At 36.9% G+C, this 27,656-nt stretch overlaps 2 protein-coding genes across 4 annotated transcripts in view; one reads left to right on the forward strand and one right to left on the reverse strand.

The window, feature by feature from the left end:
• Positions 1–20,131, forward strand: part of DAW1 (dynein assembly factor with WDR repeat domains 1) — a 29,569-nt gene extending 9,438 nt beyond the window's left edge. Inside the window, 12 exon segments of the mRNA XM_009890301.1 lie at positions 1,105–1,219; positions 2,917–3,061; positions 6,232–6,290; positions 6,778–6,900; positions 8,342–8,441; positions 11,026–11,133; positions 12,156–12,262; positions 15,518–15,620; positions 16,016–16,130; positions 17,219–17,295; positions 19,278–19,440; positions 20,097–20,131. Coding sequence (XP_009888603.1) covers positions 1,105–1,219; positions 2,917–3,061; positions 6,232–6,290; positions 6,778–6,900; positions 8,342–8,441; positions 11,026–11,133; positions 12,156–12,262; positions 15,518–15,620; positions 16,016–16,130; positions 17,219–17,295; positions 19,278–19,440; positions 20,097–20,131 — 1,250 coding nt within the window.
• Positions 20,132–26,457: 6,326 nt separating this feature from the next.
• The window catches only part of SPHKAP (SPHK1 interactor, AKAP domain containing), a 53,635-nt gene continuing 52,436 nt past the window's right edge, over positions 26,458–27,656 (reverse strand). For 2 of the 3 annotated variants that reach the window (XM_009889916.1, XM_009889925.1), the window contains one exon: positions 27,075–27,218. In XM_009889916.1, the coding sequence (XP_009888218.1) occupies positions 27,075–27,218 (144 nt within the window). Of the gene's footprint in view, positions 27,219–27,656 lie in introns of all 3 variants that reach the window. The other variant, XM_009889933.1, reaches the window with a different exon arrangement.

A 27,656-nucleotide genomic window follows, 5' to 3' on the forward strand; every position in this document is an offset into this window, starting at 1 on the left:
TCTCAGGGAGGTGCGGAGCGTGTGTGTGGGGGGTGTCTCCTGTAATGGAGGTTTTCCTCACCTCTGTCATGGGCGAGGGCAGGAGTGAGTGGGTGGGTCGCGCTGGATTGGCTTCAGGTGCGGGTGTTTTGGCACTGAGGTCGGTAGGGAGACTTCCAGCCGGGAGCAGCTCACTGCCCATCGGGGCTGTAATTAATGACTTATCATTGCGAAATCAAAGTGGTCTTGTTTGCATTGCAGTAATGAGTTTAAACGGTCAAAAGGAACGGTAGTCGGCACCAAAGAACGTCTGTGTGTCATCAAAGGGTCTGTTTAGCAGAAAGTTGCCACGTTTCTTACTTCTTTCTTCTGTGAATTTTCCGAGCAGAACCCCGCTTTGAAGAGCTGTGCTGCTAAGCTGACTTCAGCATTTATCATGAATTCAGGAGGCTTAATGATTTTTCAGAAGTGAAACATGATGGAGATGGCTAGCTTAGGACGTGTATTTTAATAACATCTTTCTTTCAAATTAAATACTTTTCTTATGGACTTGGTAAAATGCAAAATGACATTAGAAGATCATCTAAATTATCCTTTCCCACAGAAAACCAAGGAGCAGCAGAACTCTTTTAACAACCATTTCAAAACAGGAAGCAATGTGGTTAAACTTTTTAATGCTTCAGCTCAGTAGAAGGTGCAGAGATGCCAGAGCATACCTAGAAATGGAAAGTGTGTTATGATTTTCTATACATTACTGTACACAGGCCTTTGTGAACACAGAACAGGTTTTGTAAAATGTGTTTTCCAGGCTTCTTGGAACACCAAACTATCTTCAGGACAACTTCTTTGAAAATAGAGCTGATGAAATAATGCAAAAAGTTATTGGGGAAAAAAGAGCTTGTTAATTTCCAGGACAGCAAATGGCTTATAAATAATAATGTTTAATATCTTTTATCATATAAACACATCATAGTTGTTCACCACCCTGCTAACTCTCAGCAAGAGCAGCCAACCTCCGTCTAGTTCCCAGAACTGGAAGTAGGTCTGCTGAAGTCCGTGAAGGAATAAAAGTGGAAGCGTTGCTCTCTATGGTGCATGTTATAAATCCCCAGACATCTAATTAAGACCTTTTTATTACCTTTTTTGTTGTTGGTTTTTTTTTTTAAGGAATTATTCTGGAATATGTACAAGGGGATGAGCCAAAGACCAGATCTATAGATTTACTTGATCTGAGACCTGAGTAAGTACGATATTGTTTTAGGTAACAGCTCTCTGCTGTTTTATAGCATGCTCATATGCAACTCTCTGATTGTTTTAAACATACTTGAGGTCAGCTCTGTCTTTGTTCACTAAAGCACACACAGAGAAAAGGAAATAATATAGTCAAATCATTCTCTTACTATTTTAAATACAGAATTTTGCATTCCAGCTGATATTACCATTATGCTTTTCTGTTCAGAGGAGAAGCCTCTTTTTGTTTACAGAGTTGTGATTATCAAGATGCCTGTACAAAGCCAGCAGAAATACACAGCGCTTAACATTTGTAATGTTGTGATAAATGACAGTTAGTTCTTCTTAGGTTCTGATATAGCATTTCTGGTCTTCAGAATGTTTTCAAAAAGTGTGTCAGCCCCCAGTTATGTTGTTTTAAGCTCTGTGGAAATCACTAAAAATAACAACTAGACATCAGTTCAGATCTCTCCTGTTAATTAATTAATCCTCATAACAACCATGGTAAGGGTGCAAGACAGGCAAGTGATTCCCTCTCATACATTTGTATGGAGAAACTAAGTATGCAAGTAATGGAAGTTTTCTGGTTTCTTTTGTTGTAAACCTAATTGAAGTTGGCTTCTTTGAAAGAACAAGTTTGGGTTTTTTTCCTCATTTGTGCTCATTGGCTCTTGTCCTCTCAGTGGGCAGTACTGGGAAAAGTCTGTCTCCCTCTACTTCATTCTCTCCCATCAGCTATTTGTAGGCTGCACATGCGAGATGAAAAATCCAAATTTAAAAATTACTAATTTTTGTCTACCTGGAACCGTCCATCTTAGTGCTCTGGATAAAACCTACCAAGTCACTTTGTAAAAGAAATGTCTGGTATTACTAAACAAGAGTATAAACACCAAGAGGTAACTAATTTATGGGGATGTTAGTGGAGCCCATTTAGAGGACTGATAAAATCCCCTTTAGACGGCAATAATTTAAATATTAACGGAAATGCTAGGCTTTCTTGCTCTGACTAGTTTTAAGTGTATGTTGGTGCTTTGACTGCCGGGTATTGTCAACCCACAGTTTCTCATGGATGGCCAGGAATCAGCAGTTTATTGGATAATATAGCAAGATGATCCAATTCCACAGACTAGCTGTGAACCACTTCCTGGGGGCTCCATGGACACCAATAGGCTGCAGACTACGTTTTGGAAGTTATTGTCATAACTAAGAGTTATAGGAACAGGCATAGATTTGTGAAGCCACAGACAGAGATAAGTCTAACACTTTCCATATATAATTTGTCTTGTTGCATCATCCTGGGCAATTCATTTGGAATTTATGAAATTCCACTTTAATGTAAATATTTATTCCAAAACTATCAGTTTTGGATACGCATCTCCCATGTCTGACCCTCTGTGGAAATCCTTTTAAAAGGTAAGTTTCTTGCCAAGCTAATTTTTTTAAAAGTTAAATCTTACTGAACAACATTAGTAAGAGGGGGAAGGAAGTATAGAAACCAAAAAAGATTTATCCATATCTCTTTAAGCCATTACAGAATGAGATAAATGCATATCATTTAATTACTTCAGTTTCTCTGCAAGTAAATAATATTCTTGGGTTTATATTCATAATTATTGCTGGAGGCTGAAATCTGGTGGGTTTGGCTTTTTGGTTTTGGTCGTTTTATTTTTTTTGTTGTTGGTGGTGTTTTTTTCCCCTCCTAATTAGCACAGATGCCGTAGCCTTAGTAGAAGAGATTCGAAAAGGAGAACCTCTCATCACAGCTTCATGCAAGGAACACGTCATACATTTAGTACGAAGATTGCAAGAGAAGCTAGGGGAAAAAGAGGATCACAAATTCTATCTTTTTAAGGTCAGAGACTTCTTTAAAGTAATTGGGGGCATTTTTGGGGTTTTCATTTGTGATGTTGTGAGTATGTTTTACTGCTACATATTGTACAAGAGAGCAAAATTTAGACTTTATGGCCAGTTTCTCAGCCCTTTTCAATCACCTCTGCACTGTTTTGAGCAACTGAGTCTGGCCTGGTTATGTGTGCCAGGAATACCCGGAAAAGGCTGGGAGGTATAACTGTTCCTAGGCACTGTTAACACAGGCTTATGTACAAGGGGGATTTGGAGGGAGAGAAATAATTCTCTTGTTTGTCAAGGAAGGCTCTGGGGACCAGCAACACCCATAGTTACGTTTAAACAAAACCTGCAAATAGATCCCAAGTAAATAAGCTGCTGGGAAAGGCTCATCTTCGGCTTACAGACAGTACTTTAAAAATTTATTTTAAATGAGTAAGCTTTTTAAGAATGATGATTAGAGAGATCTTTCAGGACTTTAAATCCAGGATTCAGTCTGTCAGAAGAGAATAGGTTTAATTGGATTTCATTGTGGAAATAAAAATAAAATTACTTCAGCGATTGCATGTTGCAATCTGAAATAATTAAGTGTTGTATCTTTACTGTGTCAGCAGATGGCAATGTGTAGCCAGTAAAAATTGCTGGTCAGTACTATGTTATTGATTGTTACCTTAAATTTAGGGAGAAAAGGGAGAAATTTTGTGCTGGCTTGTTTGGCTAAAAAAACCCCTTACATGTTGCTAGATATCAATGGAATTCTTTTGACCAACAGTACACGTCTGGGTGAATTCTGCAAAGATCTGTGTATTTAACCTTGAAAACAGAGCTATGTAATAAGGCATCTTAAATTTAAAAAGTTTCTGTTCTGTTTTAAGGTATGCTCTCAACTGAGGTAATGCCTTGCTTTTCACAAGCTTTTAAAATTGTTTGTTCATCACAGAGACTGACAAATCATCAAATGTGTGTTCAAATTTCAGTGTAAATGGCGTGTAAAGTGCCAAATTTGAGCTTCTGAATTTGGAACTACTAGGGGCAGGCAAATCCAATCAGTGCTGGCTTATTTCCTTCTTTGGTGTGTGGTTAGAAGTGTGTGAAATGAACTTGTTTTATGTTTCAGTTCCATTTAAGGCTTGCAAAAGAAATATGAGTATCAGGTGCTTCTGAGATACTAATAAAGTACAAGAGGTGGGTGGGAGAGAGAGTATTTTTTTTTTTTTTTTCCAAAAAATGTTGCATGTGTTTGCGTTGTTTGGAAATGAATATTTTTTCCTGTTGCACTGGAGCATAATCTTAAAGAAGTGCATAAACCCATCTTTTTGTTTTTTCCAGTAATTGTGGTGATGGTGTTGTGTTAGGCGCCCTGCAGAGAAACAAGCTTTTGTAATAATTTCTCAGGTTTTAAACTATTACATAGCGATGGTATGCTGTAGCGATTTGCAGATTTTTATCTTAGGGACTACTTTAGCAGATTTTGCAGAACCAAGGTACATTTTTAAAATATTGCTTTAGGGTTTGATTATCATTTGCACAAGCAGTTCTTACTGGCTTAGAGTTCTGTGGATGAACCAACTGCAGCACTGGGCATTGGAAGAACAGAATTAATTCTGTGATCTGAAATTGACCGTAAACCCATCTCGGTTTCCTCCCTTTTTTTTCATAATTGTTAAATATGTTTGTTGTTCAGAGCTGCCTGCATGGAGCCCTAAAAATGTCATGGATCAAATTTCCATAAATTTCCATAATTGTCCATTTCGATGATCTTCAAGGTCCTTTCCAACCTAAGCCATTCTATGATTCTATGATTCTCAGATGCAGATATTTGTGTACTGTGGCTGTTTTAAAAAAAAAGCAAAATATTTTTGTCATTTCCACATCTTGATTGCCCATTCCTACTGCTGTATCTGAAAGTAAAACTTCTCTTTCTTTCTGTAGAGAATGGAAATTGCTGTTTCTCTAACATAAAACATGTTTTCTTTTTCTCTCTCTCTCAGTCCTTCACTTGACCATTGTTATTTCCATTTTATCAGTCCTTACTCTTTGAGTAGAAGATGTCTGAGCTCTGTTCATTTTCCTTTTGGAGACAGGCAGCTGAGAGAGCTAGAAATAAGAACAAAAAGTTGAAGCTCTGGTAATATGTCAGTGATTAAATGGCGTTGCTCATAAATAATTTCTTCTTCATTCTTACACTACAGAGAAGGCCACTGCTGTATTTTTAACATCCCTTTACTTCACTGTCAGTAATTGCTGTGATTTTCCAGGATATGATTTTATTATGCTTTAGACTCAAGTAGAAGCCAGCTTGTAATAGGTGAAAGTTGTTCAAATGCAAACCCTGTTATATAGTAGCCACCTTATACAAACACAAACCAGATTTTGACATTTTCAAAGTATCACAGCACACAGACTTTCATTGGCAGTATTTGCAAACATTTTCGCCTATGTTTAATAAACCTTAATATGTATTATTATGGCTATGAAGTAGTTTACATGAAACATATATACGGTCTGATTAAGGGACCTTAGAACCAATCTTACAAAACCAGTCACCTCCATAACCTACACAATACAGGCCGACATAAAATTTGAAATTCCCTCTTTGGATTTTGTCTTGATAAGTATCTTTGTTATGGTTCTGCATACCTTTTTTTTCATGACCTCATAGGATGTAGATTTATCTTATTTCTATTCTTTATGGTTTTTAAAACAAAATAACATACTAGCTAAAAGCATCCCATAACCTAAAAGACTCAAAATACTCAATTCAGCTGCGTCTCTTGATTGACTATGTAAGGGTTAATATTACTTGGGATTTCTTTCATCAGCGATCTCACCAGACGTGATCTCCTCATTTGTTTTTGCCCTTTCAGCTCTGATCTAGGGTTACCTTGCTGGTCTCAGAGAAGGTGGAGAAAAAGCAAACATGGGGGAAAAGGCAGTTGATTCAACTAAAATATAAATTTGAAATCAATACTATATAATATCTGCAGTGATAACCTGATGAGGCCAGGGAGATTTTGTAGTTAGCTATTAATGTATTACACCTGTATCTACTATTCTGACAGGAGGGTGAGAAAATATTAACCTATCGAATAATTTGAGATATTGTGGTTTTTTTTTTTTTATTTGCATCAACTGTTGTTTTATTCTTCCCCCCTCCCCCCCCCCCTTCTATTTCAGGTACTTAGAGCACATATATTGCCACTGACTAACGTAGCATTTAACAAATCTGGTTCCCGGTAAGTTGTTTTCAAAGTCAAAATACATAATCACTAGTTGAAGTTTTGAATTTGTAAATTAAATTGTAAGGGAATTTCCGTGCTTTTATCTTGCTGCAAAAAGAATTCAGTTGTGCTGCTTATAAGCATCTTTGAAAGAAATGCATTTGGGACTTTCGCTGTAGTGGAATTTCATGTTAGTTGATTTCACTGTGGGCGCATGCCTAATCATTTTTTCCTTCATGTCTTGAAAGCAGCAGCTTGCTTTCTAGTTTAAATACATTAAAGATTAGAAACGAGGGTATTTTATGAGTAATACTTAAAAAAAAAAAAAAAAAAAAAAAAGAAAAGGTACCTCTATGGTCATTAATCTATTTTTTTGAAAGAAAGAAGATATTTAGGGTCTGAAACAGTGCTAACTGAAATCTGTGGAAATAACTCATTTGCCTACGCACCAGGACCAGTAAGATATTTACTGTATTCAGAAAGTAATTTCTCTTTGCTTTAGCTTTATCACTGGAAGCTATGACAGAACCTGCAAAGTATGGGATACTGCATCAGGAGAAGAGCTACGTACGCTGGAGGGACATGGAAATGTTGTCTATGCAATAGCTTTCAATAATCCCTATGGGTAAATACATTTTCTCTGAGATACATCATAATTGCTAATCATGTTATTTTGCAAATACAGAAAACAGACTATCTCTCAAGTTACAAATTCAGGATTTGAACTCTTTCAAAGTTCAACTCTAGCTAATCATCACGGGACGACACTATTTTATTTGTATAAGATATGTATTCAAGCATCTTTTCTGCTATAATTTGTGTATGATGTTGCTTCAGTTAAGGAGAAAGAAGGTTTCTGTCATAACAAAAGTGGATTTCTCCATTTGGTATGACACGTTATTATTTAGAACAGGATTTAGAGGTATCACAGCTCTTGAGTAATTTTTATAAAATCCACAGGGTGCCGCTGTAAGAATGTCAAATATGAATCTGTGCATCTTTTGTGTTCTGCATTATCTGTTTGCCCTAGGTTAGAATTGCCACATGTTAGGTGAAGGGAATTACATGTTAGCTCCCGAAGCTTCATTGTCATTTGCTTCCTGAGGAAGCTGTCGTGTGTAAGTAAATCGTTTTGCTTCTCTGCAAAATAAGAGAAATTAATTCCTATTTCTATATTGAATCACATTACTGCTTTCACTGTCAGATGTCCTATTTGTAATTTAAGCAATACACAATTAGCATCAGGAAATAATTGTTAAAGACTTGTTCTTATGCTATTTGGAGCATTGTCATTTCCTTCTAAATGAAAAACTTTAGCTAACCTAGAACCCACTATGTCAATGTCTTTTATTCTGATATTATTCATTATTTTATAAAAGCAGTTAGTGATATTCTTTTATGTACCTTGAAGAAACTAATGTATGACAAAAATCTGTGCAAAGATCAATAACTAGACTGTAACATAAAAGCGGAGAAGCAATATATAGCAAGTGAAAACCAGATGAGAACCCTGAGCCACTAAATAAAGTTCAGTAAAAAAAGAACTTTTTTTTTCTGCTAATCTTTAGGTTTTGATACAGTGTCCCATGCTACATTTTCTGGGTACCTCACTTCAGTTCAGTCTTGCTCTGACTGCAGTTGATCACAACACTTCCACCGACTTTGGGGGGAGTGGAGTTTGACCTCTGAAATGTGGGTAAACTGCTTGTAAAAAGAGTTTATAAGTGTTGATAAACAGATGCTATTTGATTAAATGACATAATTTTTAAATACATCTGGAAGTACAGCAGATAACCTCATCCCTAATGTAGATTAGTCATCAGTTATGAATACTTCTGTGCTAATAGATAGGCACAGCAACTCTTTCAGAAACTAATTATGTCTGCTAGTTTTTTCCATTAACGTAACTTCTGTTTGTGAAATCCTGCTCCAGGATCTTACAGCGCGGCAGAATACACCAAAATGCATGCAAAATTCAACAACTGGGTATTGTTTCTGTGAGTTCTACCGTCTTTGAGGTCAGAGTTTTTTTTCTAAATAAAAATGACAGGATTTTTTCCACTTAGTGACAAGATTGCCACTGGATCTTTTGATAAAACCTGCAAACTGTGGAGTACAGAAACAGGAAAATGTTATCATACTTTCAGAGGACATAGTGCAGAAATAGTGAGTACTGATGGATGCTTCTTGTTCCTTTATGTTTCCTCACACCATCATTGATGGCTGTGCGTTCCAAGTCCCTGTGAGCTGAAATTGGAAGGGGCAGCTATTCTACTGCATTTATTCATGCATTCGGATATTTTGAACATTTCTGCACTGCAAGAAAAGATAGTCTGACAGTTGTTAAGAAATAGAATAAAACATTTTATACAGTTTGAAATATTTTTATTTTGTTCCAAATTCAGTTGTTTGCTAAATGTTAAAACATTTTTGAAAAATACCATAATGATTGGAATTTTCAATTTATTGCGCATATTTATTCCTTGGTTTGTTTACATATCTTATTTTTTTCTATATGTCCTGCGTTGCCTTTCATTTGCAGAACTAAATACAGAAGAACAACATTGCTTGTATTGCTTTCTTTCACACTGAGATCTGTACTTCACGTACGGGACCAAATGGAGCCATAGAAGAATGAATTTCTGAAATTTTAAGTGTATTAACTGGGAATATGAGGGATGATGAAATGTTAAAGACATATGAAATGAAAATAGTTTAAGCTTAAAAATGGTTGGTTTTCTTTCCAATGCACTCAGATCCCTATCAGCATTAGCAAATATCTTGATGCACAGCATTCTGATTTAAAAGATCAGGGCAAATCCACTGAAACTGTTAATTTCAATGCAGAATATATTTTTTCAACAAAAATAGCTATACAATCATTATTCAATAAAGCATTTCTGGAAATTGTTTCTGGAAACAATTGGAATTTAATTTGTAGATTACTATAACTAGTTTGAGAAAATGGCAGTTTCCCTTGGTGGAAGGTGAGACTGGTTTTGGTGGGTTTTTGTTTCTCTGGATAATTCAGAACAGTTATCCCTTACAATGGAGAACATGTTTGCCTATTGAGACAGGCTGCAGTGATTTTGCTTCCACAAATCAGTTAGCTAAGTATTTAAAAGCCTCTCAATTTCTTCTGACTTCTGTAGGCGTTAGATTACACCCAAAGTGTTATGAGTTGCGCGAGCAAGTAATTAGTAGAAGATAATAGCCAGCAGAAAATGATGTGTTTCTCTGAATGGCACCTGGAAAGGCCATTATTGTGTATGATACATTCTTGGCAAGGGCATGTTCATAGTTATTCAGTTTAAAAAAACAGAAAAAAAAGAAATGGACATAATGAAAATGCACCAGTGACCTCAGCTACTGTTTTTCTTTTTAAATGGCACCTCCTATTCTTTATTAGCAAAACAATCACACTGAATAATTACAGACAATGGGAAGATGAGTACATGATATTTTAATGTGAAAAATGAATTAAGGAAGTTGTTGAGCTTTTGTTCTTGTTTTTTGTAAATAAATACGGTGTTGTGGGGACGCCCTTGGCAAATGGCCTGGATAATGACAGCTGTTAAGATACGAGTGTGAGTGTACAGAGTGTGTTTGTGGGTACGCAAAACTGTCTGGAGGGTCTGTGCCCCAAACCGGTCAACTTAAAGAGGAAGGGTACCAAATAATAGTGTTACGGAGAACTGTCAGTTGGATTGAACAGTAACTGGAGAATCTCAAAGAGAATTTTGAAATAAAGAAGTAGAATTTTGAAGTAAAGAAAAAGAAAGAAGTAGAAAAAGATGAAAGAATCAAGGCAATTTATAACAGGGTGGGGGAGACATTAGTCCGGAAGCAACAGTTGTCAAAACCTGCTCTGGTGCTTCCAGAAGTCACTGAGGGTATCACAATCTGTGCCTAGGCCGGGGAGCGTAGCCTTCCTTTTGGAGACACCACGAGGGATCTGCATCTGGCTAGTGGATTGTCAGTATGGGGTTCAACAAAAAGGCCCCATCTTCCCCCCCAGGAGATGTACATATGTGAATTTGTGTGCCTTCTCTCTGGTACGTGGATCAGCAGATGGTAGGAAGTGGCGTGTGTTCAACTAAAGCCAGAGCACTTGTGTCTCCTAGGGGAGGTGTGTGCAGGTAGGGGAACACCTAGTCCTAGGAAAGGGGGGTGCACTTGTAACCCACTCATCCTGTGCGAGAGGATGAGGGAGTGTGCATGCAAGAGTGTGAAAGTGTGTGTGACGAAAACTTCGTGGAGTTAGAGGAGGAGGTTTGAATATTTGTAGCTGTTTATTAAGATTGCATGAGTTTTATTATATTAAAGATACTGATAGTGAATACATAGTTCTCTGCCAGTTAACTATGTGCTGTTAATAAATTAAGAAACTGCTTCAGTCTTGATTTTCATTAAAACTTGTTAAACTAAATAATTTCTGCCTGTGACCCAAAATGAAGCACCTAAATAGGGAGTTTTAGTCTAGGCTCAGAAAACAATGCAGGAAATCTTCCAGTAAGTCTTTTTAATGCATTGCCATTAGCAAAGCAGCCAATTAGTTCATTTGATTTTAGTCATCCAGAGCTATGTGATAAGGATTTGTTGCTCTTCTAGTGAGCTGCTGGAAGAACTCTGCATAAAATATTAAGTCAGACTTTTGTCTTTTGTTTAAAAGTAGTAAAGCTGACTCATTTTTGAGAAAATGTATATAAATAACACTCTAACTTTTTCCATCCAATGTTTCTTGCTACAGGTATGTTTATCATTTAATCTTCAGAGCACATTGGTGGCGACTGGAAGCATGGATACCACTGCCAAATTATGGGATATAGAGAAAGGAGAAGAAATAGTCACTTTAAGTGTATGTTTCCCTTCCTTATGTTTTTAAAGACGTTCCTTGCTTTCTGAGATAAATAACAGTATAACCGTTACAACAGTTCTAAAACTTGCAGTTTCTTTTACCAGGTGGTCTGTGGTGACTATAGTTACAAAACAGATTAAGAAAACTTGAAGGGAATGATAAAGCTGTTATTTTATAAGAAGTCCTATTTATCAAAAGATAGATTTTCTCATTTCAGTGACAATAGTGCTATAGATTGGAATGCCTTCTATTGCTCATTAAAACATGTTGCTATACTGTAAATTATGACCTCCTCTGCATTAACATAAAGTAACTCTGAGAACGTTAATGTCAGACACAACATTTGTATGGCCCTTCTTCCTGTAAGCATCAGCAGAGGACAGCCATCCAATTACCTCTAGATTGTGACGTGTCCTTGCTCTACGTGGCCTGCTGGGATTACACAGATTCAGATTGGCCTGTGCCGTTTCATTGCATTTCTCTCACAAAAATCCTAAATAACAGGTAGTGGACAAGCTTCCTTTGGTGTATGTAGCCTATAGAGTGAGGAAGGCATTTTCTCCTCCTTGACTTTGTCTTCCTCAGAGCCCCACACAGAGCAAAGAGCAGTGGAATGTGTGAACCTTTAGCTAATAAGTATGTTTAAATTCATTTTTCCAACCCTCTCCTCCAACACCAATGATGTAGTTTACTGTAAATGAATCATCTGATTTCAGTATGTATTAGTAAACAAATGTGATTCTGTTTAAATCAAATGTGGAAAATATGCACCGATGACATCACTGGACAATTGCTCACTGCTTAAGTGAAGTGCTTTATTTTTTTTCGGTTGTTGGGATATTGACTATTCCACAGTCCAGTAGATCTTTCTGTCAAAATTGTGATATACTGGACAAGACAGTAAATAATATATTGAAGTGTTATAGAAGGATTATGCTGCTGAAAAAAAGCTACATATTAAACTACATTAATGGAAAAGTCACAATTTGCATTTTGATACTCCTTTTTTAAAATTCTCTCAGGGGCACTCAGCAGAAATTATTGTGTTGTCCTTCAACACCACTGGAGATAGGATTATCACTGGCTCCTTTGACCATACAGTAGCAGTGTGGGATGTTGGCACTGGCAGGTACTAAAGTATTAATAAATATCATTTTACATCGCATGTTCTAATGACAAATGAATAGACAATGTTGAGATACAAATTACAGACCTTGTATTTTTGGTTTGTTTAGAGTATGCGTTGCCTCATCTTATCATTTGTCACTCCGGTTCCCTTTGTTCTTCTGAAAAGGAATGCTGTTTATGAAATGCTTTTGTATATGTTTTTTGCTCTGAATTTCCATGTTATGAGCAGCGAGGAAGCAGGCAAAATGGACAGATCCTGTGTTTGTTGCTGATGAATTTTCCAAACAGGAAAATATTTTATCAACATGGAAAACTCACTGTTTGGAAGATGTCTAGAATTTCTAGATGGAACAGGCTGTTTAAGCAGAAAGAAAGTATATTTTATCTCATAGAAAATTAGTCTGGTCACTTTGTCTTTAAAAACTACAGAGGGTCTGTTTTCCTTCCCACAATCTTTTATGTCGATATAAATTTATAAAGAGGAGAAAATTTGGCCGCTCTGACTGCAGAGCACAAAATGTCTTGCTTATGGTGCCAACAAATAATAATGTAGTAGTTAAATATCAACTTGTTGTATTATCCTGACAAATCCACTTTTTTTTCAACTGGAAACTCGGTATAAGTAGAATAATAAAATGATTGCCCTGATTACTGACAAAGTAATTTATGAAGATAACCATTCTATTATGTTTTCAGAGGTCATGTCTTTTTTCTTTTTGTGAGAGCGAGGGGAATCTCTCTGAAATGTATATATAAAAGAAAAGTGTGTCTATAGTGATATCTTGGGGCGATAAACCATGTGTAACACGGCAAAATGAAAGTAATAATGTGATCTAAAAAAATAATGTACACATAGTACATCATTTAAGGCTTGATCCTGTAAGCTTTGAGCTTATTCAACACGAGCAGTTTAATGTTTGGCATGGAGATACTTAGGAGGCACTCACTCAGCAAACTGAACCTTGGGATTCAAGTTCATTCAGCCTGGTGTTCTTGCAAATGTTTTTGTTTGAAAACAGCTTCTTCTTCCAGCTTCTTGTCTGACCCTGCAGCGAATTCAAAGTCTTGGGATTTTCATGTTGCATTCTTTTTTTTCTAAGAAATGAATGTGGACTTTACGTCAGGGTCAATACCAGGAAGTGGAATGTGAAGGATAAATTTCTTGTTTAAACACTGGCAGCTCTGGTAATTAGCTTGTGCTAATATAATTGTGCCAGGGCCAGCATTCAGCCTTTTAGATGGCAGTTGGGCATGTATACCTTTAGTAGTAATGAAAAGTTGCTGTCAGAAAGACTGAGTAAATCATACTTTGCTGTATACAGGTTCAGACAGATGTGCAAAAATCTTGTAGGTGAGGTTGTGTGTGCCCATCTTTCACTATATGAAATACCTGAGAAACACTGCTTTCCAAATTGAACTTGAAGTTTCTTTCAATTTTGCTGGCTGACTCTGATGAGTGACTGTGTTCCTCAGTTTTATTCTGGGTAGGTATCCAGAATTGTCCTGAGGGAAGTTGATGTAGGAACAAGAAATCTCAAGAAGGATCAAGATTTTCTTCATAAAATGTTAGAATTAAAAAATAATTAAAAAAACAAAAGGGAAGGGGGTTGGGATGACACGGGACATGCTTCTGTAACACAGGCCTGCATTTCATCAATAATTTTTCCATAGTAGATACAGTCAGCTATGGTTCAGTTGAAGGTGTCTTCAGAGCTTCATTTGACAAATCAAGAGCCTGTAACTGGGGTCAGGAATGCTGGACACCAGGATGCTGAGAGACAGTTTCTTCTTATTCACAATTATGGTGCAAATATTAGAGCATCTATATATCAATTCTCACTGGAAATTGAAGGCTAAAGAATTATTATCATGACTGAAGCTAATTTTTTTTAAAAATAATTTAAATGGAAAATTTTTATGTCATTTCACAAGCCTGTTTTCTGGGTTCTTTCTAATTGTTTATATGGTAGATAGTGGTTTTTGTGAGGTGTTCCACATGTTGCTATTTATTCTGCTTATTGATCAGATATTTGTGTTGAAGCTTGAAGCCTGGACTGCCTTTATGAAATTTGGAAATGAAAGCATTTAAACTTTAAATTAAAACATTTTTCATTATTAGGTATTTTGGGTATTAGGTATTACAATAACAGCAGTTTTGATGGCCAAATAATATGTTCACAAAACTAAGAAGCTTTCCACTGTTTTCTGCTTGTTCATTTTTGTTTTTACTGTGAAAAGGTCTACACAATTACAACGGTGCAGACCTCATACTGTTAGGAAGTAAAAGGAGCAATTCTATAAAATGACATGAGTTTAATCAAGTTTTTGTTATCATAAACGAATAGAAACTTCAATTGCTCAGATTTACTTTGCTGTTCATTTAGCATATATATTAATTTAGCTACCCTTATATATCTTATGCAATGAATAAAAGCATTTCTGTCACTTAAAGTCATTTAGTTGTTTTTCTAGTCGTTAGTTTATCCATTAGTTCAAGCAGTTTTCTATTAATGATACAGTGATATTAGCATTGTGATAATAACCTAATTTACTAATCCTTTAATATGTCTATATCTCAATTAATCATTTTTAGGGTTCATTGCCTTATAGGCCATTAACTCATAGGAAGGAATAATGGCTAATTGTACTCTCTATATTCAGCTAAAGCTGAAGAATTTAATGGAACTAGTGTTGCCAGCAAGAAGTTTAGGATTAATGAGGATTAGAAATCATATTTCATTTTGGCCGTTGTTTGCCTATTACTTGGGAACATGCTTACATTAAGTACCTGATTAAGTTCCATTTGGTCTTCAGTGCATTTTATAAAAGGTTTAGATATTATGGAGTTTCAAAGATGTACTGTTTACAGTTCATTGAAGTAGGATAATGGGAGAGTAATGTGGAAAAACTTGGTGTGTGTGCCTTGTATATAGATGAATACAAGAAATCTGTCTCTGGCACTGGAAAATCATCACATTTCACTGGAAATACATTCACTAAAATAATTTTGAAAGAGCAGGGAAGCAGGGAGGGCTTTTCCATTTTATTCCTTACTGCCTCTCTGTCTCGAAGACAAAAAAATATGGAATTGATGTAGTGCTAGAATCCTAAATGAGCTGTACCACTCCTTTTAATTGCTTTAATGGATAAAACGATGAAGACTTGACACCTTAACTATACCATTTTATAAACTTACTTGTAATTTATATGCATATATCAAAATACACACTAAAAATGTAAATTCTCTTTTTTGTAGGTTGTTACATACTTTAATAGGTCACCGGGGAGAGATTAGCAGTGCACAGTTCAACTGGGACTGTTCTCTCATTGTCACTGGATCAATGGACAAAACATGCATGGTAAGAAAGTTGAGTGTGTACTGAATATGGCTACTTGATATATAAAAATATGTCTTTTGTAAATGGAGGAGCATTATTTTAAACTAGTACATGTAATTCATTAAAGAATTTACAACTAAATGCAAAACTTGTAAGCTATTCATTTCAGTGAAGTCCAGTTAATTAACAATATATGTTTTAAGGCTCGATTGATCAATACACTGAAATAAAAAATATATAGGACTTCATTAAACTGACTAAACAGTGACTCTTTATTGATTTATATCCAGGTTTCATGTTAATACATTGTCAGACATCAGAAAGGGCCTATACATGTCGCTTTATGGATCAGCTGGATATCTATCAAGTAAATTAGTCAAAATAAGCAAAAAAATTACCCTTATTTATCTATGCAGCTGTGGAATGCTATGACTGGGACGCATATAGCAACTTTAACAGGTCACAGTGATGAAATACTGGATGTCTGCTTTGATTATGCTGGCCAGCGTATTGCAACCGCCTCCGCTGATGGTAAGTGGAGAGACCGGGACTGCTGTAAGAATTGCAGTAGCAGCATAAAACACCTTTGTCCTTTTCCTTTGGTTTTGCTTTGAATGTAGCTTGGTGAAAGAGGATTATCATGAATCAAAACTATAGATCCAGCAACATTTGTTGCATTATAGAAAGTTTGGCAGTAAACGTAAGAAGTTTTCCCCAGGGAAAATTTTCTTATTTTTTACACTTTAATCCACTCAACATGTCTTTCCCATTTAACTTCAAACTTGCAGGAAAATATTTCACTTGTGGGTGGAAATGCATTTTAAATGTTTAGGTAAGTAGTTTTTGAGTGAAGTTTGATTTGAGTCACTCAAATTTAGGCTTAAATGAAAAAGGTAGTTGGAATTTTAACAGTGAATTTGCAATTAGGCTTTCCAAATGCACAGCAAGAGAATACGCAATAGAGAGGTAGTGAAAGAAGCAATTTTGTTTTGTTATTGTTATGCAGTAGTTTTACATGCTTATTCTTTTTTTAGGAAGTGCAATAAACAGTTTTTTGTATTCACCTGTACCATGTTATATTATAGTGCATAATGACATACCGTATTATTTTTACATTCTTGTGTGTTTTGATTTGCACCTTCAGAAACAGGATACCAGACTGGATGGGGGGCGCTGCTTGGATTTAATTTGCTGTAGTTACTAAATTAAGACATAAGACAATGCAGAAAGTTTCCTGAAATGTAAACAATAGATTATTAAATATAATTAATAATTTATTAAATAGAATGAATATCTGAAATATAACGAAAGCTTTCTGAATACATTGTACATGCATTCTGAAATTACAGACTTCAGTGGTCCAAGTTCTGTGTAGACATTTGTATTCACATTTTAGAAGTTTTCCAGCAGAAACCATTAAGAAGTCAACCTTTTCCAACCAGATTACAGAAGCTTTTTGACATACTTTGTCCTTGGAGAAACTGCGTTAAGATTGTCTTCTATTTTGTTTTTTGAAATCAAACCTGAGGATGAGGCCTTTCCGACCTTATTAAAATGTTCTTGCTGAAATGCATGCTTAAGCATAACAGTCACAAATGGCTCCTAATCTACTACAACAGGATCTGCAAGAGTCTATAATGCAGAAACCAAAAAGTGCATTGCAAAGCTAGAAGGGCATGGAGGTGAAATTTCAAAGGTAAGTTGTTCGTGGTTTGCACCTTTTCTTATTTGATTATGTGTGACATCCAATCCACCAGTTATTCCATGACACAGGAATCCTGTTAAAGTATATGGTGGTAAAATCATTAATATTTAAGATTGAAAAGTCTGGCTAGGAAGTTATCTTTACTAAAAAAAATATTCCTTTCGACTAAAAGCTATCATTTGATGATTGTTTCCAACTCCCCACTTCTGAGCTAAGATAATAGTGGGTGTACTACTCCTATAGGCTCCACCAAAAGCCATCTCTCCATGTTGTCATATTATTTACTATTTGATTCCTTAGAATTGCGGCAGTTAGCAAGCTATGGAAGAAGTCCGTCTCTCCCAGGGATACCTGGCTTTGTTAACACTGAAATGATTGTTTTTCCTTACATCTTTCCTTTTTCTGAAACAGTATATAGGTTGGGTCTCTGCAATCACCTGGCAAAGAACAGGGAGCAGAGAGGGAGATGCTCTCTCCAAATGTCCTCTCACTATGATCATAGTTAATACAGCTTCTGTCTGACCTGTCCTAAATTGTACTTGTGTTATTACGCCCTTGGAGTCCCCAGATTCTCTGACAGAATAAGCACAAGTTTTTTAGTCTCTTGATGACATCTTTAGGCTATTGCCTCTAAGGCTGTTACCATCACCCTTATTCCTTGGTTCTACCAGATCTGCTCCTCTTTACTCTTTGTCATTTCTCTGCACACCCAATTTGTGGAACGGAACAGAAAAAGCGTATTTCTGTGGCAAAATACATGGAGAGTCTTATTTTCAAAAGTGCATAAGGGAATTATAAAGCCTGTTTCAAAAATCACTTGGTCATGAAGAGTGTGCTCATGTACTTTGGCAGTCTTGTCTGGCTCAATTTTGAAAGCCAAAGTTCAGTTCCAAATCCATTAGGTTACTTGCAAAATTGTACATATTTTTCAAACTTTGTTATTTAATGCTTGCAACTTTTCATTATTCTTTCAAATGGATAGTTTTCACTAGCATCCAGACTAGTATGCTAAGTCTGTGCTGCTTTTGTTTGATGTATTTTGTAACTGAAATATTAATATTTTAAAATTAGGATGGTTCTTCGTGAACAAGACTCACATGCTTTCATTGTATTGATATGGCTATTATATCACTCTGCTGAGAGAATATTAAGTTCAGAAGGGTTAGTCTTTCCTCACTTAATATACTCACTGCAATATTTCACACTCAGTGTAGATGCACTGAGGAATGCAGCCCAAATACATGCTGACATGTGGGTAGGTTAGGGACAGCTTCCATCAGGGTCCTCAGTGCTGGCATGATTTCTTTGCTGGAAGTGAGAATCTGCTCATCCGGGGGCATGTTGAAAAGTCAATCTGTTTCTGCAGATGTTCTGTGTAGCTGTGATCACTTGGGAAGGTTATTATTTGGAAATCGGATTTCTGGAGAAGAGGGATTATTGCCCTCAGTAATTAAGCAATTTTGCATTAGATAATAACCCTGGTATTGTCCGGTTAGTGCCATAAAAATATATCTGATTATCTGGAAATGCATGCAAGTTTGGCAATGAATGTTTAGCAATTATGAAGACACACTACAAAATAAGTTGCCTTCAGTGGAAGTTTTGTTTTTACAGACACGTATGTTATTTAACATAGAATTCTATAAAATATGTATAAATTTTACATTGGAATAATGATAACTTTTAAATAAAGTTGTTGCAGTTGTAAAGCAATTGTGATTTTTGGGGGATAATATTCTGAAGTCTTGATCCTGTAGTGAGGTCATTGTATATAGACTATTTTACATACACAAAGTTTTCAGCCGCAGAAGTTTGGCAGGGTGACTCTGGTGGAATACTATCCTTAATTTTATCTCAAAAGCTGAATGCAAGAGTTGCTGGTTTCTGTTTTAATCTTTTAATCACTAGGTACACTTCCTTTTTAGGCATGTTGACTTGCTAAGTACTATAACTTTTTTCTATATTTTTTAAAGGTATGTTTCAACCCTAAAGGCAATCATATACTAACAGCCAGCTCTGATAAAACAGCTCGACTCTGGGATGCTGCTACTGGACACTGCCTTCAGGTATTAGAGGGTCATATTGATGAGATATTCTCCTGCGCTTTCAATTACAAAGGCGATATAATCATTACAGGTAACTAATATATTCCTCTTTTTTTTTCTTTTCTTTTTTTGAGAGATATTTGAAATCTTGTTACGGTAAAAAAAAAAAAGTCTGAAAAGTTTCCTGGGGCCATATCCCAAATACAGATACCAGCAGTGACTTAAAACATAGTCAAGAAAAGCTAGAAACTCACTTTTGAACTGAGGTTTAAGTGAATGAACAAATTTGTATAAAGGCGTGGGCATACCCTACCATCTCTCCTATGGGCATATACTAACACCTGACCAATGACTAAGCTGTTTTCTCACAATGCGTTGCAGCGAGGGAGGTCTGGATGAGCAAAAGGCAAAGCTTTTTAAATGGGAGCACACCTTTTGTGTATTTGGCACTGAACTCTGTTCAGGTTTCCTTTATTTCGGACAAAAAGTTGTGGGAGTGAGAAAAGGTGTGAACAGAGTATTTGTGATTGCTTCCATCTTTTGACTGAACTACAAAATATGAAATGCAGGATGATCTCAGCTAAAAATATTGCTGTAGGTCCTGCTGTGTCTTACTAGTCACAGACAGGAAAATATTTCTCTGGGTCCTCAGCATTCTGGGTAGGTTGTTGATGTAGGTGTAAACAAAATTGGATAAATTGTGTGGTAGAGCTAAATGATTCCTTCACAATGTGTGTTTATTACTAGGGAGCAAGGACAACACCTGTAGAATATGGCACTGACTGAAGAGAAGGAAAGATCCAGTTTCGTATATGCCTACTTTGTGAGTTTCATAGTCAATAAACTCAGTCTTTCAGATCTGTTGTTTTACTCTCTGTTCGCCTTCAGCTTTGTTGAAGTAGAAAGAGTTATCTAGATTTTGGTGGTTTGACTTTGCTGGTGTCGGTTAGATACGGAATTGCAGAATAGTGGAAGTTGGAAGGGACCTCTGGGGTTCATCTAATACAACACCCTGGCACAAAGCACTGCCAGCCAAGCAGGCTGCCCAGGACTGATGTGGTTTTGAATGTCTCCAAGGATGGAGACTCCACAGTTACTCTGGGAAACCTGCTTAGTGTTTGATCACTCTCACAGTAAAAAAAGTTAGGTTTTTTTTCCCTTATGTTTTAATGGAATGTTTTCTTGTATTTCAATCTGTGCATGTTGCCTCTTTGCTGGGTACCACCAAGAAGAGCCTGACTCTGTTATCTCAGTCACCAGAGAGAAACCATGATTAGTGCAAATTAATCCAGTAGGATGGCCCCATTTCTTTGTGTGTCATTTTTAACTTGTAACCCTTTTAATAAAGAAAATTTACAGCATCATAATAGTCTCAGGTGTGAAAAGGGTGGTGTTATGCACTTGCTCTGCGTACTTTTGTATTAATTTTTTTGTTGTGTAATAAAGTATTGAATTAAAATGCCAGTTTTGCTACTTGTAATACAAGGTGCCACTTGGTATTTCTGGAGAAAACCAGCAACCATTTGAGAACTGCATTGCTATTGACTATTGCACGCATGCTGTAGTTAAACTTCCACTCACCCTCTTTCATACTTGCCCACATCTTTCCATTCATTCCATTCCTTTCTGCTCGGCCCTCATTCTCCCATTTTCACCTAAGGTAAAAAAATAATATGGGTGGTGACTCTGAATCCTGGCCTAACGATTATGGCCAGCATGAAGAAACTCTACACAGCAAAGATTTGGAGCCAAGGATCATGACATAAACTGAGACATGGATGAGGAACTCCTGCAAGTTATTTAGCACCGTACAATGACCTCTAGCCCAGGCTTACCTCTTGCCAGCAATTACCAACAGGTTTCACCTGTGCAGAGCTCTCCCCACTTCCTAACAGAGCAGCTGAAAGTGCAGTTGCTCTTTGCAGGGTAGTAGTGAAGGAGCAGAGCTGACTGGTCTTGTCCAGCTGCCTTGGGAGAAGAATGAAGAGGCAAAGAAGGTAGGATTGAATAAAGTGCGTGTGTTGACTGAGAAGGGAGGGAGGGAGTGCGCAGCAGAGAATGAACTTGGAGGTATTTTGTTTATATTATACGTCTCTGGGTGGTTATGGACTTGACTTCTAAATGTTAAATTTAATAGGAAGTTGTCACCGCTGATGCGTTCTGCCTATCTGAGTGCTTGCCAGCATCCTTGTGTGTAAATGAAGAAATAAAAGTGCCTGTCATCGCTTGGCAAGTGTCCCGGTTGTTTCAAGTAGTGTTGCGTTGTGGGAGAACTAAGTAGTGTGCCGCAGATCATTTAAAATTAAACTTTACCAGTAGGCGAAGTGGCTGATATTAATGTTACTGTAACACGTGTGGTGTTTCCTGTTGTCTTGTGCAAAGGCTTATGATATCAAAAGTGTGTCTTGGTGATCCGGAATTGAAAGGGGCAGGAAGGGCAATGCAGTTCTGTGTTACTTTAGAATTGCCCAGTGTCCCGAGATCCATTTGTACCTGTTCTAACAGGTGTGACGTGGGGGACTTTCAGCTGGCAAAAATGGAGGAAAATTAATGTAATTAAATGTGTACAAATACTGCTACATAGTTAAAAACTGAATTTTGACTTGCTGTGTAACCATTACAAAGTAAAAAAAATTCTTTGGACTGAGATTAGGAACTAGATATTTTTTTTCCTGAATCTTTCAAGTTCGGTTATTTTCTGTTGCCTTTTCCTTTATGATTTTTCTCTTATACTACGCTAGTGATACAGTGAATCAGACATCTGTTGTAGCTTTTCTCTTCAAGCTATGGTCCTATTTTTATGTGAAATTGTGAGTTGAGGTTTTGTAGACCAGGCATTGGACTGGGAGGCCATGTGGGCTCTATTTCTGACTCTCCCTAGATTCACTGAGCGAGTAGAATTGCTTTTCAGGCTAAGTTATCCAGGTTTCCGGCTCAAATGTGAAATACGTTGACATCTGGTGTGATTCACAGCACTGCCGAAATGTGTGCTGACTTGGCGCCTCATAAGAACTTTAATAGTACTCTAGGTACCATCATATGGATGCTTTGATGTTAGGCTCTCTGCACCTTGGTTTACCCGTATGTAGGTTTAATAAATTGTAGAGATAGACGTTAAGAGTGCGTTGTATAGATGTATTATCCTAAAACCATTCTGTGTCTCTGGTAGCAGCTTGATCCCTTTCTCTAATTCCACTTCAGTCCCTGAAACCAAAATAGCGTATGTGTGTGCTCTAACTCTATTGTCTGGTGCCTTTTTAATCTTATAAAAACATTTGGCTTCTACATGCCTTATACTCTCCAAGCTGCCACTTTAATCACTGGGTGGTTGGAGTGGGATGCGGCTTTCGACCTTATCCTGAAACACTGGCACACTTGATTCACTGTGACCTTATTGAAAAGGATTACCTCAGGAGACTCCTGAAGTGTGCTTCAGTAAGGGCTGTCACAGTGGAAATCATATTTGCTGTATTTTTCTGTCCTTTAGACTTCTGAATCCTTCTGGTATATACCTCTGTGACTACACAAGTTTGTTTTTCTGGCAAAGCAGCCCTTAGCTTGTATCATGTAACTTCCCCAGGACAGTTACAAAACATACATTTTGCAAGACAGGGATGAGGATTTCCATGTAAGCATACAATGTGTCCTTGGACTCTTGATGTGTGCTTTTTGTATGTCTTGAGATTCAAATTCTTTTCTGAATAGGTGAGGATAATAATACTCATACCCACTCATGTTTTAAAAGTGGCATTTTGTGAGAATATCTTTTTTGGCTCCTTCTGCGTGATCACTTGCATTTCCTGGGTAGTTAGTTAAAAGGGTATGAAATATATCCTGCTTGGTTATATTTTCCAGTTTGATGCGTTTTACTGCCCAGTTTTCAGCTGAAGCTGGGAGGAGGGCACAGTATCCATCAGCCAGACCTGTCTTCACTGCAAATTGTTTTAATTAGTTTGATAGTTCAGCTGTCTAATTTAACTGTCTGTCCTGCTAAATGCTGTACAGCTGCAAGTTGCTTTCTGAGGGCCCGTTCCTGGTGATGACTGCTTTTAGATTGGGTTTGAAAAATTGAAGCGGTGGCATTATGAGTTTGCTCATACTTAGCAAAGGCTTAGGAATTCTTAAATTGGCTAGTATGGATGTGCTTTCCTTCTCAGCTGGAATCTGTTTTATTTATTAACTCACTCACTCATGTGGGCTCTTTATTTCAATGGAGTGGTGGCTTTTCTTTCCCCTTTTTTGAAAGTCAGAGCGTAGAATTCATGGTGACATTCCTATGCTTGTCTGTCACGCAGCTCTGCATGAAACTGGACAAGAGGAACAGCAAAATCGGCCTCTCCAGAAAACTTACCTTCTCAATTAAATAGAATAACTATAAAAGGTGAACATTTTTATCCTAGACCACAGCAAAATGCTTAATTTACTTGAAGATACTATGAAAATCTTCAGTGTTATGATAAAATTGAGGAAGATTATAATTTTTCACCTTCTAATGATCCCAGCATTAAAAGCAACCTCAACAAAACCAAACTAAAAATGAAGGTTTTAAATACTTATTTTTTACTAGGTAATTCTCCTGTCTTTGAATTAATGTATCTACAGGCCAGATTCTGCTCTTCATTAGGTGGGTGGTGGAGTCAACACCAGGGGGAAGGCACCTTTCTCTGAAGCCTTCTTGCAGAGTAAGAAGGGGAGCGGGGCGGCCCTGGTGGGGACCAGTGCTGCAGCAAGTGCTGAGGCAAATGTCTGCTGCTCCCATGGGTGGCCTCTGCTGGCCAGGGCATCTCCTGAGGCTCACAGAGGTTGCCTTATCTAGTAAATTGCGGTCCATCTCTCTCAAGTACTTATCCAGCTCCCACTTGAACCCATGTACAAGTTTTGCATCCTCTCCTTTGATAACATGTTGTCTCTTTTTGTTTGCATTGAATCTGGCTTGTATGAGTTGCGTTTGTTCGGTCCCAGTTTGTATTGGGAAAGATAGTGAGCAGCCACCCCCTACACGTCCTCGTGATATTAACAACCTGCGTTATGCTCATGTATGCAGAGAGGCTGAACTGCACGTAATTTACTCTGATATTTTACTTAAAATTGTATGTAGTATGAAGTTCTCATTTATGTGTAATTAAAGTTGACTTTAATCTTTTTCAGCCTTTTTTAATGGTGGACAAGTCCTGTTCTGATTTACTCAGCTAAGTGTTGGTTTCTTTGTCTGTTTGTCAGAAGAAATACCTTTATGTCTAGGCAGTAGGGCAGTAAATATCTGCACAAACTTAAACAAGCAGAAGAAACTCCTGAACTTGTCCGTCCCATGTTCACCCGGAGTGAGCACTAATAGGGATTTGGTATGTTGGGAGTTATTCTGGGGTTAATTCTCAGCATGAACATGTAATTTCTCTTTATTTTACTGTGATACAAGGCTAATCATAACATTCTTAGTATCACCTGAATGAATTGTGGAACCTGAGTAAAGCCATAGCTTTGGTACTGAGGTAGGACCTGGAGCTTGCTCTGACCTGTTTTCTCAGGGCCAGGGGTCAGGTTTTCATTCAGAAGCAGAGCTTTGAGAAGCTACAGGAATGGCAGGCAAATATTCTTTAATAGGTCAAAAAAACCCATAGCACGTTCATGAACTTTTTAGGAAGGCAAAGAGGATATACATCATAACATAAATTTATTTCTGAATAAATTGCAACATTAAGAACTACTGTACAGAGAAACTGCATCACACTGTTACAACTCTGTCATGATACTTGTGCTTTGTAGGATAAGTAAACATTTATTCTATAACAGCAAAAAATTGTATACTGACAACTAACTGTATTTGGTTTAAAAATAAATACACTTTCCCATTTATTAACTCAAACAAAGCACTTTATAATACTTGGTGCTTTTTATTAACTTTCAGCCTCAGAAATGCTGAGCATTCAGAGTTGCCACTCGTGGGTGGGAATTACAGATGTTCAGCAATTCTTAGGAGCAGGCCCAGCGACTGCACAGGTACCTTCTGCGTCCACAATAAATTGACCTTTATCTTGACAGTAAAGTGACCTTCACTGTTTTGTGTATACTGCAGAGTAGATCTAGAATTACTCATGTTGTTCAATGTTCCTTGTTAGATTTCGATTCACTAACAATATATATTTCGTAACAAATGACTGATGCAATCATGCAAGTTTAGGAATGGTTTTAAAGATAAAATTGACAATATGGCTCTTTTTCATAAATTATTTAAAACTACTTCAAAATTTTCAAAAATATTTAGTGCAAAAGGATAGGTTTTTTTTCAAGAAATATTACAGAAGCATATACTGTTATATGGAAAATAAAACATCTCTTAAGTATTTTATTGGGAAAAGCAGGCATGTTTTCTATAAGCTATTTGGGGTAGGGAGAGATGAAAGACAAATATTTTCAAAGAAACAAATCCCAGAAGAGCTGTGATGTGATAAGTTATATTTACCTTTCAATTCAAAACCAATCTCTTTGGCAGAGTCAAGAAAATGTATCATTAAATGCATGATACTAACAGATCATCTCAACAAGATACCATAATATATCTTATCAAACAGTTATATAAATGTTACAGTAATGTGAACTATCACATATAGTCCAAACATTTATATCCAAAATGAACAAGTATGTCTGCTGAAATTTTAACAATCACTTTGCTTTCTTGTAAGTTACAAAAATTAACATTAAGATTTTTATGATGAGACGGTGCTCTTTTCAGATATGCATTTCTTCACCTTATTAAGAATTTATTTGATTAAACTGTAATTAAAATAGTATTTTTTTCACGGCTTTTAACTGATATGTAGCATGTTACATAGTGCTTTAAATAGAAGCACTTTAGGTAACAACTGTACTATCGTTACTCCCTCTTACCAGGTAGGGACACACTGAGGCACAGAGGTGAAGTGACTTGCCCAAGGTGACGCGCAGGTCTGTGGTGGGACAGGGCGTAGAAACCTGCTGCCCTGACCTGCAGAGCTGTGTCCGGGGATGGATACGCCGGGGGTAGCTATGCTGAACTGCACTGCCTCCATGGGAAAAGGAACGAGGTTTTTCTTAAGGGTAATAGCTGAGAGTCTAGATTCTTGTTTCCTTGAGAAGCAGATAGGAATGGGGAACAGCTACGAGAAATAATCGCATGGCAAGAAACTAAAATGTGTTTTCAGCAGCTTTTTATTGTGTTGTCTAACTGCAAAGGTATTTAGTGTTCAAAAGTTTTTACCCCTTAGCAGACTATGGGGATTAAAAAAAAAATAAATTATTTATCTGGGGACATGGATGTCTCTTTCCATTCTGGAACACACTGTGGTTCTAATAGTTAAACTGTACAAATCTTGGTGATTTAAAACTGAATGTAGGGTACTATCCCATTGTAGCTGACTGATTTAATCAAATTGATCAAAAGGGAATGTTAGATACGTAAGTCTTTACTGTGTAGTCCATTAATTCGGAAGGCTAAAAAAAATCCATTCTCTCCTAGTACAGTTCATCCTATAGCACAATATGTCAAGAGTCCCTCACGATACAGAGCCATACAATGCACCTTGGTTTCGCTTTGCTCCTTGTTTGGTTGTGGAACAGACGTGTGCTGTTTCTGTAGAATTTGTATATCTTTGCTGATTTTATTCAGTGATTTTCGGAAATCGGAGCGTTACACAAAGCATTGCTTATTTAAACTGGAATAAAACAAAAATGCTGCACAGGTGAACTTTCTTAACCCAGTTCAAGGAGCCAGTCAAACAGGCTTGGTGTCATCTCCCGGCCTTCCTCACTGAGCTTGCAGTACTGCACCACGGCATGAAAGATATCCCCCACTTTCCAGGATTTCCGTTGAACTAATTGCACAACATCTAAAAACTAAATAAAAACAATACAAAACATGCTTAGCATTTGGTTAACGTTTTGCTAAGCTTTTGTTAAACAAATACACACAAACTGCTGTAAGACCACCCTTTGTAAATGCACTGCTGTACGAGGGATTGGACGCAGTTCAGCGCACAGCAACATAAAGGTTCTTTCTGTATATAAAACTTTACTTTTGAAGTTCCACAGCTCTGGTTGGATCTCGTAACACTTTCTAAATTAGCTGCTCTCATCAGTTATTTCTTATTTATTGCAATGAAAGTAGGAACAGCGAAAGTGACTTGATAAAGGATCACAACTCTCCTTGTTATTGACAACTCCCTGTCAAAATAATGGAAGTGTGACTATCTGTTTTAAAGAAAAAAAATCCCTCTTCATTACCATTAGCTATATTTTGACTTACACTTAATTTTCTGTATTTCCACATATACA

This window comes from Charadrius vociferus, unplaced genomic scaffold (assembly GCF_000708025.1).
Source record: "Charadrius vociferus isolate BGI_N301 unplaced genomic scaffold, ASM70802v2 scaffold650, whole genome shotgun sequence".
Lineage (NCBI taxonomy): Eukaryota > Metazoa > Chordata > Aves > Charadriiformes > Charadriidae > Charadrius > Charadrius vociferus.